The sequence below is a fragment of the Beta vulgaris genome, chromosome 8 (genome assembly GCF_026745355.1).
Source record: "Beta vulgaris subsp. vulgaris cultivar EL10 chromosome 8, EL10.2, whole genome shotgun sequence".
Lineage (NCBI taxonomy): Eukaryota > Viridiplantae > Streptophyta > Magnoliopsida > Caryophyllales > Amaranthaceae > Beta > Beta vulgaris.
In genome coordinates, this window is record NC_079209.1 from 36493886 (window position 1) to 36512028 (window position 18143).

At 37.1% G+C, this 18143-nt stretch overlaps 1 protein-coding gene and 1 long non-coding RNA gene across 5 annotated transcripts; one reads left to right on the forward strand and one right to left on the reverse strand.

Annotated features, from left to right (window-relative positions):
- The first annotated feature begins 1514 nt into the window (after window positions 1–1514).
- Window positions 1515–11133, forward strand: LOC104901379 (dolichyl-diphosphooligosaccharide--protein glycosyltransferase subunit STT3B). Its single transcript, XM_010688946.4, has 6 exons — window positions 1515–2713; window positions 2937–3470; window positions 6002–6456; window positions 7816–7938; window positions 9340–9399; window positions 10715–11133. The coding sequence occupies exons 1-6, from the start codon at window positions 1793–1795 to the stop codon at window positions 10842–10844; spliced, it is 2223 nt and encodes a 740-aa protein (XP_010687248.1). The 5' UTR covers window positions 1515–1792; the 3' UTR covers window positions 10845–11133.
- Window positions 11134–13684: 2551 nt separating this feature from the next.
- Window positions 13685–17828, reverse strand: LOC104901380 (uncharacterized). Of its 4 annotated transcripts, none has more exons than XR_007269170.1 (8): window positions 17565–17828; window positions 16001–17419; window positions 15297–15645; window positions 15072–15224; window positions 14675–14963; window positions 14482–14594; window positions 14273–14383; window positions 13685–14201 (listed from the first exon to the last, which is right to left on the reverse strand). It is a non-coding gene; the product is annotated as an uncharacterized LOC104901380 (long non-coding RNA). The 4 variants fall into 4 exon arrangements; XR_007269171.1 differs by having other exon boundaries at window positions 16001–16182; window positions 17144–17827; XR_007269168.1 differs by having other exon boundaries at window positions 16001–17827.
- Window positions 17829–18143: the final 315 nt, after the last annotated feature.

The window sequence follows — 18143 nt, forward strand, 5'->3', positions numbered from 1 at the left end:
TATAAATACTGGGCAGATCCCCATTTATTAAGGTAAGGAATTCTAGACAATCCACTTCACAAATCCCAATTAATACACATCAACTGACTTGATCGTCGGAGGGGCGATCCTGGATCCACCCCCGGGGTAGTCTAACTCTCGTCCTATGCAGGTCTCCCAGCAGTCTCTAAGCATCCGACACTCATTAATCCTAATTTCGATCCATCCCACCTAATATAAGTTTTTACCCGAAACAAATACGATTAATTCCAAGAATTCACATTTATCTTACTATATGTAATAAATATTAAACATATGAATTAATATCCAATTTAATCCAATAACTAGTTGCAAATCCAGAGTGGTTTATAAATGGGTTCAAAATATCATTTGATAAATTCAGTGGGTGCAAATAGTTGTTTTTTTTAAAAAATTTTAAACAATTATAAAATATTCAACTTTAATTAAAAATAATGAAAAAAAATTCGTGCACTAAAAATAACTCAAGGAGTATTCTTCTCCTACAATTAATAGAAAAGATGAATATATAACATCATTCCAAAAAATCCAACACATGCAACTTATTTAAAAGTTCCATAAATCCCTTAAAAATCATTCCTTTAACATCAAATTCTAACCTTTGAAACTCGTCAAAAAAAAAAAAAGTAGTAAAGTTTTACTTTTTCAGAACTCATAATTTAACACATTAAAACCCTAAAGTATAAAGCTTTGAATATTTTGAAGTCTTAATTTTATAATCTATACTACCAATATTATGATAATAATATACTTTAAATAAAGTTTAGCCATAATTAAATAATAATAATAAAAATTAGGGGCCTTAATTGTTAACTAGCACAAGACCTCTATATTATTTGAGGATGGCCTTGGACGGTACTCATAGAGGAGAAACAAGGAAAGTGGAAGGAAAAAAGAGAAAGGTAGGTCAAATGAGTAAGAGAGAAAGAGGAGGGAGAGTCGTGTGAGAGAGAGAAGGAGAAAAGAGGATTCGTGTTTGTAAACATTATTCAATAAGAGTGTAATCTCTATTTATAGTTTTTGGGAGTTCTAGTCAAATTAGGAACCCTAAAATCTTTCTAAAATATTTTAGATATTCTCTTTTAAATAATTTTTTTGACGAGATCTTTTAAATAATTTAAATAAATTTAATGAAATCAAAACGTATCAATCCAAAATTTTTGGCCTCTAAATAAATGATAATAATTAAAATTCTCCTCAAATGATATATAAATATATTTTTAAATTTTATAAAATATACTACCTCTGATTTTTTTAGTTGCAACGATTAGACATTTTTCCTCTGTACGTTATGTCAAATCGTTGCAATTAAAAAAAACAGAGGTAGTATTTGTAATAGAGGATTACAATCCCTAAGTGGCCGATCTAAATTTAGGCTCGAGAGAGGCGAACGAAATAACCAATAGCAACCCGACGCTAGCACGGTAGGACCCATAACTCTAGATGCATCACATATTCACATCGTTTTGTGGATGAAAAGTCGCACCTCAGGACAAGAAAGAACTTCAGTTTTATCCTCAACTTAACCTTTGTCACCAACTGAAATGTCACTGTTCCGATCTAGATACTAAATTGGTTCACCTCAGATCCATCCCTCCACGTACTTTAGTACTTTACAATCTCTCCAATAGGGTTTTTCTAATTTCCCATTTCCATAAACCCTAAAACTTTCCTACAATGAAAATTTAACTCTTTTTACTAAATTTATCTTCCCTATATAATATATATCCCTCCAATTCGCAATTGCCCAGATCAAGACATCTGATCAACAACAATGGCGGCCAAAGCGGAAGCCATGGCAGGAGGTGCAAAACCTCAAGATCCGAAATCCCCAGATCCATTATTCAACCCTTCAAGTTTCAATTTATCTCTGAAATCTCTGAAGCTGAAAACCAAACAACAAGAATTCCTAATCAGGGTAACAATCCTGTCTCTCGTTTATATACTAGCTTTCAGCACTCGTCTATTCAGTGTACTTCGTTATGAAAGCATGATCCATGAATTTGATCCATACTTCAATTATCGCACTACTCTGTATTTAACAGAAAAAGGGTTTTATGAATTTTGGAATTGGTTTGACTCAGAAAGTTGGTACCCTTTAGGAAGGATCATTGGGGGTACTCTTTACCCAGGTCTTATGGTAACTGCTGCATTGATCTACTGGGGTCTTCGATTTCTTCGTTTTGCGGTCCACATTCGAGAGGTTTGTGTGTTAACTGCCCCATTTTTTGCATCAAATACTACTTTGGTAGCTTATTTCTTTGGGAAAGAGATTTGGGATACTGGGGCAGGACTTGTGGCAGCGGCATTGATTGCCATTTGCCCCGGTTATATTTCGAGATCAGTTGCTGGGTCTTATGACAATGAAGGGGTTGCCATTTTCGCTCTGCTGTTTACTTTTTATCTCTTTGTTAAGGCAGTTAATACGGGTTCGCTTGCTTGGGCATTGGGGTCTGCTTTCGGCTACTTCTATATGGTTTCAGCTTGGGGAGGCTATGTTTTTATCATCAATTTGATACCTTTGTATGTGCTGGTGCTTTTGATAACGGGCCGATATTCGATGAGGCTCTACATTGCGTACAATTGTATGTATGTGGTGGGAATGTTGTTGGCAATGCAAATTCGGTTTGTTGGATTTCAACACGTGCAGTCTGGTGAGCATATGGCTGCCATGGGCGTGTTTTTCTTGATCCAGGTATCATTCTTTCTTGTGTATATATAGACTTCGTTGCAGTTAATTAGTTACCAGTTTTTCATGTCCCAAAGGTCTTTTTTTGTGTGGCTGGGCTAACACTAGTGCATTTTAGCTCTTTGACCTTCATTATTGTTTGGCTTTTTTTTGTAATATCAATTTTTGATGCATTTTTTCTTTGTTGCAAATAGTGTGTTTGGCACTAACTAAAGATGTTTATTTTCAGGTGTTTTACTTTTTGAATTGGGTGAAGCACCTGCTCAGTGATACAAAGTTGTTCGAGACCTTTTTGAGGATAACAGTTACCTCAGCAGTTAGTGTGGGTGTCATTGCATTGGGACTTGGCAGTGCATCTGGCTACATATCTCCATGGACAGGACGTTTTTACTCTCTCTTGGATCCAACCTATGCAAAGGATCACATCCCAATAATTGCTTCTGTTTCTGAGCATCAACCTACAGCTTGGTCATCATTTATGTTTGATTTCCATATTCTGCTTTTCCTTTTCCCAGCAGGTCTATATTTTTGCTTTAAGCGTTTGACAGATGCCACCATATTTATCGTTATGTATGGTTTGACCAGCATGTACTTTGCTGGTGTTATGGTTCGTTTGATCCTAGTTGCCACTCCTGCAGTCTGCCTTATTAGTGCTATTGCAGTTTCTGCAACTATAAAGAATTTGACTTCATTGTTGAGGTCTAAAAACAAGGTTCTGTCCGGCTCTGTTAAAGGAAATGCAAGTGTCAAGGCTTCTTCTAAGGTGTGTTTTACTACTGGATCTCATGTTATGCTCCCTCTCTTAGGTTTTCTTGGAGTGTGTTCTATTTTTTTGTTTCATTTGTGATTTATTACTGAAGTTGTTTAGGCTGTCCTTGTATAGTTATTTGTAGTAGAATCAAAGTTATTTGTTCTCCTCAAACACAGCTTAACATTTCGGATACACTTGGGCCTTCAAAGACTTTCCAGAGCTGTGGAATCAATAGTAGCCTTTTTCTTTTTGGTGTGAAGTGTAAACGGCTGGGTCCAGATCAACTTATGCTATTTTTGCACCGAGAGATATCTTATTTGATATGGACAAAGGTTTCAGTATATAACCGTCAATTTGTGTCAGTCTTTCTTTTGGTATTCCTTTTCTTGATATTGGTAACATAAAAACATGACACCTTTTGCATTATGCTTATTCAAGCCAAACATAGTTTACATGTTCAACGAGTAGTTAAGATTGATGAATGTTCACACTGTTGATTGATGATGTGAGGGAGACTAATTTATTGCTCCCTTGGTGGTATACATGGTGCTTTTGCTTGTGTTGTCTCTCTTTTGGGAAATTTTTGTTCAGCATTTGCTTAAATTACCTATTTATGATGTTATTGACACATAAAGAAATGTTGAATATCTTTGTGTTGCATTAGAGTCAACTAAAGAAAAGAGAAGAAAAAAGATAGCTCGCCTTTTGATTTTGTGTACTTTAAAATTTAGCTTTCATGAGTTCTGATTCATGTCTTGAACGTACCTACCATTTTCTCTTCGACTTCTATATTAGCTTTCACCTAGTGCCTGGTTGGCTAATAGGAAATTCTTACTCATTTGTTCGAAATTGTACCAAGGTGTATAAGTTTAATTTACCTATATAATCTGATTGTCCTCTGATATATCTAAAATTGTCATATGGGTGGGTGTGGGTCTAATCGGTTTCAGGTTTGGTTGTTTCAGGTGTGAGTTAGCTCAGTCTCTGGTTATTTTTAGTTGATCTATCTTTCAGCTGTTTTTGGTGGGTCTGTGTTGGTTTTTCGGTCTAGAGTAATAGTATACAAGTTTCTTAATGTTTATGTGGGCTCGGTTAGGTCTGTGGATCTGTTCAACCTTTCCCTAAATCTAATAGTATGTCGATTCTTCATGGAAAAATTGATAGAAATAAACCCACCATTGTCCGATCTTCTCAAAATGGTCTCGCCTTTTAATAATCTCGTTATAATCCCACCTTGATGAGATGTCTTCCAGAATTGGTCCAAAATCAGGAACGACTTACTCAGCAGGTCAAAAGATACACATGGTATGCTCTTATTAGTCTTAAGCTATTATCGTTTTATATAAAAAAATAAACTTCAATCACACGCATACCTTTCTATCTCTCTACCGAGCCTTGTGCCTCTACCTTCTACTGCTACTCACTAATTGTTTCACCACCAAAGACTCCAACTGTTGGCCTCCCCAAACACCTGCAGAACCAAATATTCTAGTGGAAGCTTTCAAAACCATAATGATTCCTGCCTATAACTTTGTTATACCACCGACAACCATAGAGAGATAGTACATCGCTTGCCGACTCTTTCCCATTGTAACGCTGCTTGTGTTTTTTCCCTCTCCCCATAACTGATTCTTCTTAATTCCAACTTTCGGCTGTATATATTTAAGATGGTAGATTATAGAAAATAACATGCACTTTCATGTTGGTTATAATATAACACTATAATTGCTCAAAAAGGATGGCAAGAAATTTCTTAAAATATGAAGATATTGGGGGAAGCATCAATAATGTACATCAAATACACTTTGCTTGACTTTCTCCCTTATATACCTACTAACACCCCCCCCCCCCCAATACAAAAATAAAGAATAGAAGTTTCAGTTAAACATCTTTAGATGAAATATAAGAGTTCGTACATTGTGTCAAGAGAAAAGGTGGAGTGTAAATCAAAGACGTAGAGTTAACTAGAACAAGAATCGTCTATGTCATCGCGAAAAATCATCTAGGTCTAACTCCATTATCAGTAGTTAACTCAGCTGGCTGCCGCACGGTTTTCAAAGAAGTGAAGAGGAAGTGGTGATGGTGGATTGACTTAGGAGGCAGCAAAAGGGGGTGGGAGAGTGAGATAGGAGAAAAAGTTGCCAAGTTTACCCAATAAAAGAATAAGAGAAAAAAAATAAACATAAAGGTTTTACCTATTTAGTAGGTTGTAAGTCACTTCGGCACAATTGAAGAAGACATTTCTTGAATTTGAGATTATTCCAAAATTATTGAGAGGTGAGACATTTTGAGAAGACTGGACAATGGTGGGATTTTTCCTATCAATTTTTCCGTTCTGCATTGACTTTTTATTGATCTGCCTTTATCTTTGTTCATAATCTCTATTGTACTTCTGATGCAGTGTTATGGTCAGTTTGGGGAGTGAATAAGGGCAGTGAATAACTTATGTCCTGCTTTATGTAGTTAGTGACATATGCATGCATCTGTGTATGAACTTCTCATTCTCTTCTTTTTCCTTCCGTATTTTCTGCAATTTGATTCAGGCTACAGCTGATCAGTCGTTGCCTTTCCAAAGAAATGCCGCTATTGCGTTGCTTCTGGGTGCATTTTACTTGCTCAGCAGATATGTTATCCACTGTACATGGGTTACATCAGAGGCTTATTCATCTCCTTCAATAGTTTTAGCTGCAAGGGGTGCACATGGAAATCGGATTATCTTTGATGATTACCGTGAGGCATATTATTGGCTTCGGCAAAATACTCCTCCTGATGCAAAAGTGATGTCATGGTGGGATTATGGTTATCAGATCACTGCCATGGGAAACAGGACAGTCATTGTAGATAATAACACTTGGAATAACACACACATTGCTACAGTTGGACGGGCAATGTCATCGTATGAAGATGAAGCATATGAAATTATGCAATCACTTGATGTGGATTACGTGTTAGTTGTGTTTGGTGGTGTCACTGGCTATTCTTCTGATGATATTAACAAGTGAGTGCTGTACTTTTATCATTAATTTGGATTTAGAATATATATATAATCATTTGTCTGCCACATGAAATTACGTTTTTTTTTCTTTACTAAAACCACATAATACCTTGTGAATGCATTATTATGTGAAGTCAAATTTTTGCTTCCATTGGTCAATCATCTTAGTCAATCATAGGGTCGAGCTTTTCAAGTAGTGATGAGATAAACTCTTTAATAGTTTGTAGCCGCTGATATGTGACATTAGAATCTTTGCATATTGTCGCAAATATCATGTTAAGGAGTCGATTGATTCTTAATCTGTGTTAAAAAGCTTATGTATCTTTCTAAGTATCTCTTCTTGTCTTATTGAGATGTTATGATGGTTCTTTTTTATCCTGTTTCTTTCTCGATCAAAGCATTACTTTGATTATTACCAGTAAGATCAGAAATTCTTTTCTCACTCCTATGTGTTGTCCTTCTTTTGTAGCAAATTATTTTCCATGACAATATTCTTGTGTCCTATGTCTTTAACATTTCCTTACCATCTATATATTGTCTGTTCTGTTATTAAAGGTATTCTGTTTTGTTGTTGAACTTGGTGCTTGCGATCAAGAATATATATATTTTTGATCTTGTGATCACTTTAGAGATGATTTTATATGTCATTCTAATAAGAATCTATGTAATTGTTGATCGCTCTTTGGATAGAATGCTGGACATACAAGACAAAGAACCTAAATAATTCATGACCCTAATCAATCAATGCAGATACTTTGTGCCAAGATTGAGTTGCAGTTTGAGACATGACAAATTAATCACGCATTCTGATTTTTTCTTCTCCTTATTTTATCATTAATATTGTACAGTTATCATTATTCAATAGGAATAGTGTATAACGCTTCTTAATCCTAAAAAAAGCAATTTTCTCTCCCTTTAGCCCCCCCCCCCCCCCAACTCCATTGCTTTTACAAAACTATCTGTCAGTGCTATCTGATGGAAACCTACAATAACAAACTATTTTCTATTTTCTATTTTCTGGTATGTGGAAATCTCTTCCTCTTCTCTGCACGCTTTTTCAATACCCTACAGTTTTAATTTTGACACGAGTAATTTGAATAAGGGTGTTGTGAAGGTCGAAGGATAGAAAGTGCTGTATGAAACAAATATAGAAGTTCATAAACATCATACAATACATGGATTGCATGGGAAAAGAAATAGTGTTTTTGTTCACAAAAGTGCTTTTTTCAACTGGTAGACTTAAGCTGGTGGACCATGCTACCCTCATTAGTTTGTATGATTGTGCATTTACTGTACCCCTATACCGTAATTATAACAGTTCTCAGAAATTAATATTAATTGTTACATTAATGTCATTTTCAGATTCTTATGGATGGTGAGAATTGGTGGAGGAGTTTTCCCAGTCATCAAAGAGTCTGATTATCTTGTAAATGGGGAGTATCGTGTTGATAAAGGCGCAGCTCCTAAGATGTTAAATTGTCTCATGTAAGTTCTTTTTTTGGTTAGTGAGAGCTTCAATGAATTATTATTATTATTATTATTTTTTATATATTGCGTGAGACCATATGGTTGGATATTTTTGTGAATCTTATTCATAAACATCACGGAGCTTTTTTGTGCTATGAAATCATGAAGCACGCTCTGCTGCCCTTATCTTTTGTTCAATGTTACATGACTTCGACAGTTGGAACACCAAGTACAGTTGATGGAATTTTTGTGGCTCCTTGTGACAATAAACATTGGACAATAGGAATATCACAAGGAGCTGCTAGGAAGCAAGATTCGTTCGTTCTTAATACATTATGTTAGCTTGTTTATGAGCCATGGAAAATATTATGCTACCTTTTCGTACGTCCTCAGAGTCCCGTTTTTTGCTAGTCTGCTAGTTGCCCATTTGATTTTTATTAGCTTTTTAAAAATCATTATATGCATGCCTTTTTTTATAAGTAGGAGAGAATTAAATACTACCAGTTTTGTAAATCCATAATTGGAGGACAAGGTGTCCTCAATCGTACGCGAAATCTGAAACCTTGGACAACTGCCTTGATCCAGTTCAATCTGTAATCAATCAAACAACTTGCAGCTTCTCACCAAAGAGAAACCTTGGACAACTTTGTCACAAATGTTTCATATCTATTACTTCCGGAACCCACTTATCTATCCTGAGCTTGAGCCTCAACAGAACTTTGGAAATTCCAAAGTTGCCAAGTAAAACCACAAGAATGGAGTAACCTTAGAATGGAGAAGATTAATTTTTTTGTTAACCTGAAAGATTCAGCTGAAGTCAGATTTGATTGGTGCCGTTGTATCCCTGTACTAAGGTGTATATTTTTTTTTGGCAATTGCATTGTTAAAATAATAGAAAAGATTTGCCTCAACCGGAGCTTGTTAGATAAATGACGCAGTGTGACCCTTTTACTCAGGTTAGTCAGCCAAGTCAGGTACAAAGGAAGGTGAAGTTCAGACCTTCAAAATTTTGTATTTAGAAGAAAGTAAACAATGTGGTTTTGGTCTGCTTGTTACCCCAAGAATTTGCTTATAGATTCAATCAGAATTATGTGCAGTTTCTATTGGAGGCTTTGTAATGTTCCATTTTCTATTACTTAGGGTGAAGTTGACTTTTACTGTCAGAGAACCCTTTATATTACTTGGCCTTTGCCTTATGATTCTTCTGGCACTGACAACACTGGAATTTATATGTGATATTAAATAGCAAAAAGCTTCTCAGTGTGGCAGCGGGGAATTCCATGTTCTGTCCATTCTTTTCTTTCCCTTCAAGGATGAAATTTCCCCCCTTTTCCCCCCTTTCCCCCTTTTAGTATACCATTTTAAAGGAAAGGGAAATAAGATCATGAAGTTTTCATATCTAAGTTGTGTGAACTGCAGGTACAAATTATGCTATTACCGGTTTGGAGAGCTGCGCACAGAATATGGCAAGCCTCCTGGGTAAGTGTATTTGCAAGTTTTTTGGTTCTTCATTTATGATCTTGAATATTTTGCTTTAATGTTTGTATGTACATCACAGAATAACAGTAACAGTAACAGAAACAGTAGCAGACAGTAACAGACAATAGACAGTAGACACTAACAATAACAATAAACCGAGCTGGTGCTCACGTGAGATAGGATGCCATCTGCAAAAAGACAATCATTTAGTTTCGAAGATGTAAAATTTATTTAGATGTTTCAGATCTCTCTCTTTTTGTCCTGTGGATGTTTCAGATATCTCTCTTTTTGTTGTGGATGTTTCAGATACTTGTCACTCTATCTTCTGAAAGATCTGCTTGAGCCTTATTATGATCCTTCACTATTTGAATGTGTTTACATGCTTTTTCCAAACTTGAGCAGCTAACCCCTGAAAATCTTCCTCCCTTTTTTAAGAATATGTGAAAGAACATAGATCAGGAAGAGAATTTTTTTATTGATGAAAATTCTATTATTATTAAGTTATTTATATTATGAGGAAAAAAATTATTGTACTGGGAAAGGGTTGTTTATAACTCAATAGGTAATGGACAGTTTTTATTATCTGTGTTGTATTACTAAGAAAGGGAATAATTGTAGAAATAAAATGCAAGTGTGAGAAGCTTCGTAAGGGCACATAATCATTTGCTGTACCTTTTAAAATGAAATGACACTGTATTGTGGTCAAAAGAAGAGTCACTGTACATATCTAAGTTGTGGTCGACATGTCACATGTGAACCATAACATTCTGAGGATGGTTTAGTTGCTAAATTTTAGCTAAGTAAATTTCAGAAACGTGAGTTTGTGGGGGAATTTGGTGCGAGGACTAACACTCTTAGTTTTTTTAAGTTAACCAAATTTTAGCTATCAGGTGTTTCTTTAATGTATTAGTGTAGGCAGTATAGGCAGTATTACTTAAATCAAATAAAGAATTATGGACAGACGATCAATCGGACCCATGCTTGGTGATCCTGTTTCTCCCATTAGTGTTACAGTACAAAACACTGCTTTTGAAATTCCTAATTGCTTTAGTTTTTCCGAATTGCCCATGGGTGGTAGATTGTATGACTTGATTTGGTGTTGGACGTAGTTACGTATTCCAGATGGATGCCCCTGCATCCCTCCGTTCCTTCTCAGCTTTCGTACATGTTATTAAAAAATCCTAATTGTGGAATACTTTGGATTTATCATCACCGGAAATTCATGTTGTCAATATCTTTGACTTTAGTTTATGTTTCGTATCTCTTAGTGGTTTGCTGCATGCTAATTACATATGCATGGTTTTCCAATTGGCAGCTATGATCGTGCTAGAGGTGTTGAAATCGGGAACAAGGATGTGAAGCTCGAGTATTTGGAAGAAGCATTCACAACATCAAACTGGATAGTTCGGATATACAAAGTTAAACCACCTAATAATAGGTGGTGAGCTAACAAACCTCCTCTCCTGAAAACAAAGGGATGCAAAGTGCCTTGCGGAATTAGAATAGATGTGATAGCTGAAATTTTTCCTTTGGTATTTTGATGAGAGGTAGAATGAGCTATGTTTTGTTTAGTCTAGTTTTTTTACCTTCAGCAACTTTTTAATTTTTTTTTTTTGAGAGGAGCAACTTTTTCATTTTCAGAAACCATCTTTCCGTTTAGTATTTGTACGGGATGTACAAGAGGTCAACGTGGACAGGTTCTTAACTATTTATGGAAGATTTTTTGTTCACACATATCTCGATTTATAGGAAGAATGATTTCTGGAACTTCAACTTTACATGGATTTAAAGTTGGTACAGTGGAGGTATACTATCTTGTGCATGTTAGATTCAAAAACTGGGTGTCTTTCTACTTATAGATTACGTGTTATGCCACTATTTTGACATGTTACATGCTTTTTGCGACATCGCGAGCATGTTATATATTAATGTAAAGCTTGTAGATCCAAGTTTACTTGATCCATTGTTGATTATATTGCATGTCATAAGTGCTTGAAGTTGGCTACTAGAATCAAATCAGGCGTCGAGTAAGGTTTTCATTTTCCTTCTATTCAAATCAAACTTCTACTTGGAGTGTATTTTTATTCAACACCTACACATCTCTTTCTTACTTTTGTTGTTTCAAATGCAAGGCTGAATTTGAGGAGTGCTTGGAATCAAGCAAGTTTTTGTCCTTGGATGCAGTGGCGGATCTTGAAACTTTTGCTACGGGGTCAAAAAAATTCACATTAAATATTAAAGTTTAAAAACTATAATATATGAACATTATTTCCAGGTCTAAAGTATACAAATAAATACATATTGTATAAAATATTAAAATAAATTAAGTTATGGTAACAATTAATAAATGAAAGAAAAGGAAAAACTAGCTAAAAAAAGAAAAAGAAAGAAATGGCCTAAGTAGTAAGTACAGTCACATGATTCCAAATGAGGAGAAAAGCATCAACATCATTGTGGTCCCCCTAGTTCTCCAAATTTTCTTCTTTAAACTATGGATATTGGACTATAAACTTAGTCATATATTTTGATATTTCGGCTTTTTTTGGGCTAGATAGAATGCTGCTACTCTTTTTTTTTTCTTAAAATCTTTTAGGGGCCAGGCCCAGGCCTGCCCCATAAAAGATCCACCATTGCTTGGATGCTTTAAAATATGTGGACACAATTCCAACCAAGCATTGAAGTAGACATGTATTCTATCCAAAGTCCAAGTTTGCCATGCTCCTTAACCATTGTTGTGAATTTTTTAACGACGTGTTGAGGGAAGCTAAGAGACAAGCCCATTCTTATGAACCATGATGATGGAATTGATAAGACGGTTGTCATGTAAAGAGGTTTTGAAGTGAGAAAACCTTAGGGATGCCAACACATGCAAGTGTCGCTATTCTAGTTCTTACTTTTCAACATTGGTTAATGAGGACCGCCACCCGCTCAACATAGGTTCAAAACTCAAAAGCCATTGGAAACGGTCGGAGATTTGTAGGAAAATATTATATAGAAAAAGTTACAAGAGGTTGTAGAGAGAATTTACATAACTAAAAACAATACATCTCTGTCACGTCCTTATATATATATATATATCATAACCCGCGCTCTAATCTTGTATGGATACAGATTTTATATTCTGGACAAAAATCGCGTGACACACATCACATTGCGCGGCACGCAATATAATAAGCCCGGCGCATCTAATTACGCCTGACGTAGAGGCCATGCTCCAAACGTAGCCCATTGCGCTAGACGTACACCACTTTTCTCCTGCCACATGTTCCGGACTCTTGTGCAACTCACATGATACAATCTCGAGGACTTTCCTACCTTTGTTTTTTGTAATTTCAAAAACATAAAGACTTTCTATTTTCTTAAACCCTCCCTAGCTCCTACACCTTTTTTTCACTTTCATGATTTTCATTTTTTTGTTGGGAGAAGGTCGACTACGCCCCATCCAAACAAAATTTTCTTTTTTGAAAAAAAAGCATTAGCATAGATCGTTTGCATTGCATTATAAATGCTAAGGCGCATTCAATCTTTAATTTGCATTCAAGCATTGCATTTTAGGATTCGAGTAGAGTAATCATTGCATTCGTAGAAAGAGTCGATCAAAGACATAAAATAATAATAACAGCAACAACAGCAGCAGCAACAGCAACAACAGCAACAACAACAACAACAACAACAACAACAACATCAGCAACAACAACAACAACAACAACAACAAAAACAACAGCAACAAAAACAACAGCAACAACAACAGCAACAGCAACAGCAACTGCAGCAACAACATCAACAGCTTCAGCAACAGCAACAACAACAGCAACAACAACAGCAACAACAATAACAACATCAACAACACAACAACAACAACAACAACAACAACAACAACAACAGCAACAGCAACAACAACAACAACAACAACAACGACAACGACAACAAGAAGAACGACAATGACAATGACAACAACAACAACAACAACAACACCAACACCACCATCACCACCACCACCCCACCACCACCACCACCACCACCACCACCACCACCCCCACAACACAACAACACAACAACAACAACAACAACAACAACGACAACAACAACAACAACGACAACAACAACAACAACAACAACAACAACACAACACCACCACCACCACCACCACCACCACCAACAACGACGACAACAACAACAACAACGACGACAACAACAACAACAACAACGACAACAACAATAACAACAACAACAACAACAACAACGAGAACAATAACAATGACAACAATAACAACGACAACAATAATAGTAATAATAATAATGATGATGATAATAATAATAAAAGCAACAATCAAAACAAAGGTGCAATACATATTAGTATGCAAGATATATAAATGTCAGAACAAGATTGCAGGTCACATGTACATAAAAGCAGAGCAGAAATCTAAGAAGCAGGAGGGTCCTGATCCCTTGAGGAGGAAGGATCATCCTCCAGCTCCTTAATCCAAATACCCCCCCAACTCGCCTCTATAGGAGCCTTTCCAGTCATATCCTATCCTCGACTACTACATGAGATACATCAGCGGCATCGAAGTCATCTGCCACATTTGCTGCATCCGCATGTGCTGCATCCATCGGACTAGACCAAGAATAAAATTGAACATGGGTTCCCCCATGTACCCCATGTTCCCTATATAGTACTAGCTAGCAAAAGGATCCATTCGAGGCCTCTTAGAAGTCGAATCTCGAGGAGTCTAGGTCGAAATCCTAGATTGCGTCGAGACTCTGGCCTCGAGATGAGGTCCACTCTCTTGGGGACGAGGCTGCATGAAAATGTCACAAGCATTAGAAATCACTAACAACAGTAGAATCAAAATTCAATATGATGAACTACCTTGGTGTGTGCGTTAGACTGCTGACAAGAGATGCTCCTCTTTATCTTCGCCATCCCATGCTTCAGGGAATCAACTACTCGGAGAATGGGAACAACAGTCACTCGAGGAACCTGAATGCACGACATAAGTCAAAGCAATACAAAACAAGTATACAAAAGTTTCTAACTTTCAATATTTATCGATCGCACATGGGCCGGCATGCACGTACATCATGTTGCTCCGACTCCAAGGAAACATGAACAATCTCCTTAACAGGCCCAGTTTCGCCCGCGTACCGGATTCACAGTTACAGAACAAATGAAACATGGGCCTGAAACACCTCTTGTCAAAAAGAAAACAACGATTGTTAGTACTTTGATCAAGTCAAAATAAATGCAAGTAAATGAGTTCGGGACTCATACCTTTTCAAAACGTACAGCAGGGGACAACCGAGGCAAAAGCTCTACAGTGTAGTCCCGCCCATGATGAACAAAGGCTTGGTTATCCGCATGAAGCGTTGCCCATCCTCAATCGCTCGCTTGAGAGCATCCGCATCCATCATAGTGGAAGGCGGGTCATGAGATATCAACAGGGGAGAAGTGGTAAATTAGCGCATGACATGCTTGCCAAGATACCACATGGGGAAGGCCTCTCCATAGAAGATGATTCCATGAGGAGTCGAACTCGAGCCTAGTCAGCCAATCTCGGTAACTTCAGGTAAAAAGCCCAAGGGCGAAAAGAGATATGCAGAACAACTAGTGAGTTAACACCTCGTCACATCTTGAAAGAAATAACAAAAGGTCGGCTCACCTTAATTACCTGATATGGCTTGGCGCGCTTGATGGCCTTCCAAGCGGCGTTAACTAAGGCATATCCACTACTCCTGTGTTGCGCCCAACACGCTGCAGTGGGGAAGGAGAGATCCAAAACCCTTTCTAGAGATAAACCAGGAAATTACTCAAAAAACCAGAACTGCAGCAGCAGTAAAACATAAGTCTAAATCATGATAGCAGCATAAAATACAAAGGATGGGCATTCCCGTACCTCAAGAAGTCTCCAGGGACAAAAAATGAAGATTTGTGAATCATCATACATCTGCGTGCAAGCTGTACTCAGGCAGGAAAAGAGACTGCAATAGCCAAACTCGACCTAGTCGTAAGTATGCACCCTGCTGGACAAATTGGTTAAAGCTCTCAGGTATCACGTCGAAACCCGTGATCCCTTGTCAATCTGCAGCATTCCGCATACAACTAGCCATAGTAGAATATGAACCTTCTACTCCTCTATAGTCCCCTCCATATTGAGCTCTCTGGACGCCCCTTTGCGGGAGGTATATGTCAGCGATGGGGGAATCGTATCAGTGATGGGACCAATTAGTGACCGGACCTCGGCACTGTAGAATACAAGGCTGTCAACTAATGGCACTAGGATACTAGTAAAAGACAGACTAGATATCAACGAGAAGTCAAGGGCGATAATGGTTATCTCCCCCCAAGGCAAGTGAAAGGAGTTGGTGGTATCCCACCACTACTCGAACAGGCTGCGAGACAAAATCGGAAAGGAATGAACATCCTCAAGGGTCGCCTAAACATAGATAAGGCGAGCCAGCCCGCTCTGCTCAATTAAAGTCGTCCGCTCGGGACTCTTATGAACTTTCTTGAGCATCGAACGATCGAAAGTGCCAAAACGATGACATTTTCCTTCAACCAACAAATACAAATAAATTAACAAGATTCCTAAGTACTAACCTAGAAGAAAATGAAGAATCGCATTGCAAATTCTCACGTGACCTGTAAGTGCTCGATGGGAAATGTGGTTCTCCAGACAGCAGTGTAGTTGATTCGAAGTCCACCTTGGGGTTCGCCGAACCCACCTGTGATACGTTGCGGTAATTTGCACCTCCTCTTTGTCAGAGAATTCCGGCGACATGCTAATCGGATTTAAACCAACAAATATGACTAAAGATTTCCATAAAAGAGCTCCAGACTCTAATAGAACATAACATGGAAGTTTACTAGATTTCATGAATCGGTAATCTTAAATCACAAAGTCGCTTTCTAAAAAGCCTAACCATCACATCTTATGAGATTTCAGGAATCCATTGAAAAAAAACCAAAAAATATTCAAGCGATAATAGGAAAGCTACACATAGTTGCCTAAACAGGATTTCTACCAGCAGGAAATCCGCACATTCAAAGTTCCCTAAACATGTTTTTAGGTTACAGACTTAGAAACTATACTAATTGTAATATAATTCTAGATTCATGATCTAAACAATTATTAAACTAAAAAACTGAAACAAACTCACATGGTTATGTGGATTCAACGGCATTTGTGCAAGAAGAACCAATTACCTTGGTGTTGGATACTATGGGGTTCAACTTGTTTTCTTGTAAACAAGAGTTTCTCGCTTGTATTACTTGGAGTAGTGTCGATAATGCATGGGAAGTGGAGAAATGATGGTTTGGAAGACATTCCTAGTCTGTTAGGAATGAAGGTTGGCATGAAACATTCCTAGTTCTGTTAGGAATGATAGTTGGCATGTGATAACATGCTTAGTTGACTTCCATGAGGACTCTTCATATTCTAGTTGGTTTAAGCTTTGATTTATGTATTGTTAAGAGTTTTATTTGAAGTATGATTTAAGGACTTGTCCTAAGCATAGTAGGATTTGTTTTGAATTCTCTTTTATGTTTTCTAGTCCAAGTATAATTAGGTATTTGTAATGCCTGCCTAAGGTTCTATTTTGGTGATTAATAAAATAGAATAGTTTAATTTATAGTTTTTGTGAGTTTATACTTACATGTGAGTTATTGCTTACAAAACCATTGAATTTAATTCAGGAGTGAATTGAGTTTAATGATTGATTAGTTAAGTTAGGAGTGACTTACTTGAATCAAGATCCTATTAATTGAGAGTTCAGGAAACAATCAAATAGTTTTATCCTTCGATTGTTCGAGTGTTCATAAAGAATTCAACCAAGAAACTGAACTCATCTTTCTTTCAAGATTCTTGGGTTTTTGAAAACTTTAAGAACGTGTGGATTCATGTCCATGTCACATGGAACGAGTTTAGACTCGTGAAGAACACAAAAAAGAGAGTCGGAATTCGCCAAAGGTCTCACTTGAAAACTGCTTGGAGCCCACTGGAAAACTGTTAACCCGGAACTTGAAAGAAGAAAAAAAATCCGGTCACCATTCACGCAAAATTCGCACTAAAAAAGTGCCTCTCAATAACGCAAAAGAAAACGAAATACAAAAACAAAAAAATTAGATGAAAACTTATATGAACTGGCCGAAATTAGTAGCTCACCGAAAGTAGGTGAAGAACATTGGCAAAATGTGTGAAGAGGTTCGAAATTGTGAACTTAAATAAACACCTTCAAAACCGCACCAAAACATGCACCAAGGGAAAATAATCACTCCTCTAGCCCATATATGGAAGAATGTTCGAGTTTCAGGCGAAATTTGAAGCTTTAGAATTTCAACAATTGAGACTCGAAGCTTTGAGGAGAGAGAAAGAGGAGAAAACGACACATAAGAGGAGAAGGAAATGAAATAGAGTTTTCGAGTGAAACCCGCATTTTGTATATCATTTAATGACCTACACCACGCGTGCATGTGTGTCCAACGCACTGACAACACTGCAACACGCGCAACAAACTTCATCCAGTGCACAAGGTGCACCAAGCGCAAGCTCTTGCGTCATGAGCATCATCCTGTACAACGCGCGTTGGGGCTTCATAGTCAAGGTGAGGACCACTTCTTCAGATATACATCATTTCAAATGTTAGTTGCGCTTAAACATTGCGCATGACAAACCAACGAATTTTTAAAACTTCGCAAAATACAATTTTGCAATTCTTACACCACATAATACTTTATACAAAAT